General features: G+C 53.4%; 1 protein-coding gene across 1 annotated transcript; it reads left to right on the top strand.

Moving 5' to 3' along the window:
- Positions 1-378: 378 nt before the first annotated feature.
- On the top strand, positions 379-732 carry CH63R_01858 (uncharacterized protein; the record flags this gene model as incomplete). The annotated part of the gene is made up of 1 exon (XM_018296833.1): positions 379-732. The coding sequence occupies one exon, from the start codon at positions 379-381 to the stop codon at positions 730-732; it is 354 nt and encodes a 117-aa protein (XP_018161649.1).
- Positions 733-2596: the final 1864 nt, after the last annotated feature.

Raw genomic sequence — 2596 nt, 5'->3', positions numbered from 1 at the left:
CTCCCTGGCGGGCGAGAGGTCGCAGCCAACGGCAGCACAAAAGGAAAAAAATGTCCACATGAAGGCTAGGTACACACCCATTAATGCCCTCCAAGTCTGTCTGCCACCCCGCCTTGGGAGGGAGGCACCTTCACCCATCCCATTGCACCAGTTCTGTCGATGGCTGATGGCCAGATCATGGCCTTTTTCAGCGCTGCCTCAACCGGCCCATCCCCACCTGCCGGCTTTGTAGCTTCTCCGGTTGGAGACTACCCGATCTATTTGTACAGGACTAAAAGAAGACTCCATCGCCATTTCCCATACGACGAATAGTGGATTCCGTTCTGTCATCGTGCAATGGATGGCTGATAGCCCCGACTTCAGGATTTAGCTGCAACAATGTTGAGCCCTCAATACCGCGGGATGGTTCCGGTCATCGGTAAGAGTATCAACGCCAAGCCGGCCACCTCACCACTCGCAAACTATGGACGCTTCGGCACCCACGGCGGACGACACGGAGGGAGGCCGGGTCCAGTCCCTGATCCCTGGCGGCCGACGCTGCTTTCCGACAACGACTACCCTCGACCCTTTCCTTGCATGTCACGTACCGTCCGTTGGGTCGCCCAGATGCATGCAAAGGACACCACGGCTCTGCGACTCAGATACACCCTGGACGTGGTGTATCTGCTTAGTGTGCCTGGATGGCGAAGCCAATCACTCATCTCCACCCCCAAAGATCCTAGGTCCGCCTAGCACCACGTGAGCCAATCGCCGCACGACGCCGTGCAGCCTTGGAAAGGTACATACTGGTATTGTAGCCTTGTGCTTCTTTGCCACAATGTTGCTAACTTTTGACACCTAGATACGCCGTCTCGCAAGAAAGGTGCCGCCAATGAAAGCCCCATCGTGTGGAGGCTCTACAGCAGACCAGTAAAACATGGATAATTGACAAATCACATCATGGATGCACCGGTCACTTTGACCGTATAACAAAAACTTGGCGAGGCTGATGTCTTATCGCCCGGCCTTTGCCCCAAGGACTCCCTAGGGTACGGCAGCGAGATCGTCGCTATGTTGTGATATCAGATTTTTGCAGGCGCATGCACTCTCCTCCGTCTCGTTTCCAATTTTTGCTTGGGTCGGTCGGTCGAATCACTACCCCGCCATCATTTACACCGCTTCCGAAAAACACACACTTGTCGTCGGTCCTGCTATGCGATGTACAGCGCTCGCTCAGGACGTTCAAACCCATCATGGATCCACCGTTGGCTCGTGGTTCCTCGGAGAGCCAAAGGCTGCTATAGACTACAGTCCGGTCCAGCTAGTCGAGATACCACATCTCCGTCAGCCCATACCGCCATGTATCCCGATACATCCATGGCTCGCCTTCGGTATATGCGATACAGCCAGACAGCTTTTGCGATTGTCAACGCGATTCCTGTCCTATGCGACTGGCTATACTCCTCGTATCCGTTCCACGCCAGTAAAGAGATACCGATACCCGTCAAGTCCTTGTGGATTGAACGAAGATGACAAGCCAGCCACGTCCGGTACCTGAACACCCTGAAAGCTAGGCGACGGTGCACGCAAGATGGAGTTGAACATGGATTTCGAATCCGTGTCGTGAGCTCCCGACTAGGAGAGGGGGCAAGACATGTGGTTGACGACCCCTCACCCCGGCGAAGAAAGTCTTTATGGTCACGCTCTAGGCGTGGCTTTACCGCACCCACCCTTGTTTCTATCGATTAACCGACCGAGCACCACACCATCAAGCTCGGCGAGCCGAGCGATGAGCCACATGGATGGCCGGCGTAGGCAGCGTGACACTATGCTGAGCCTTTTCAATATCGGCGTCAGTCATTTGCCCTATTGGCAAAGATGGGACCGGCCGGATACGGCTTCAAATAATGCATGGTCTCTGCCAGTTAAGATGATAGAGCAAGAAAGCCTCGGTTGCAAATTCCAAAACTGTTGCTGGATACCAGAAACCACAAAGATGGAAGATTACTCGCCGACAGCTACTTGATTTCTGTCTGTGGACAAGCGGAGGGGAGGTGTGGCTCAGGTCTCCATCTGTCCTATTCCGTTTCCAGGGAACGTATTTCTTGAGCAGCCCGTCATCCATGTTGCAGATGGACGTCGAAGCTCTGTGACCACGCCCCCTCCCCTCTCGAGTACCGTGAAACCAGAACTTGCAATTCTTCCGGGCAAGGTTCAGACAATTGGGCAATTGGAACTTCTTGGAACACAGTTCTTCGGAAAACCGCCAAGCAGAGGTCGATGACGGACCTCCACAATGGTTCGTATGTGAACAGTACTATCCGTACAGAGTATCCTTACTGTTGTTGAACTTTGCTGGCTTGAGTCGAGGCCCCCGCCTCCCGGCCCCCCAGGACCAGCTTCCATCTGCGTTGTCTTTTTCCATCACGATGGCTGCATTTTTCGAACTGAGGTATTAATGTTCCCGGCTACCCTTTGCTACTATTGCTCCAATCAACCCAGATTAACTGATAACAACTAACTTAAAGCATGCTCCCTTTTTCATATGCAGTGTACACAACGCACCAGGCTCAATCATACGAAACTTAACCGCGCACATACGGATATACAGGAGCAA

The sequence above is a fragment of the Colletotrichum higginsianum genome, chromosome 2, assembly GCF_001672515.1.
Source record: "Colletotrichum higginsianum IMI 349063 chromosome 2, whole genome shotgun sequence".
Lineage (NCBI taxonomy): Eukaryota > Fungi > Ascomycota > Sordariomycetes > Glomerellales > Glomerellaceae > Colletotrichum > Colletotrichum higginsianum.
The sequence above is the reverse complement of the archived record's forward strand: the minus strand, read 5'-3'. Positions and strand labels throughout refer to the sequence as shown.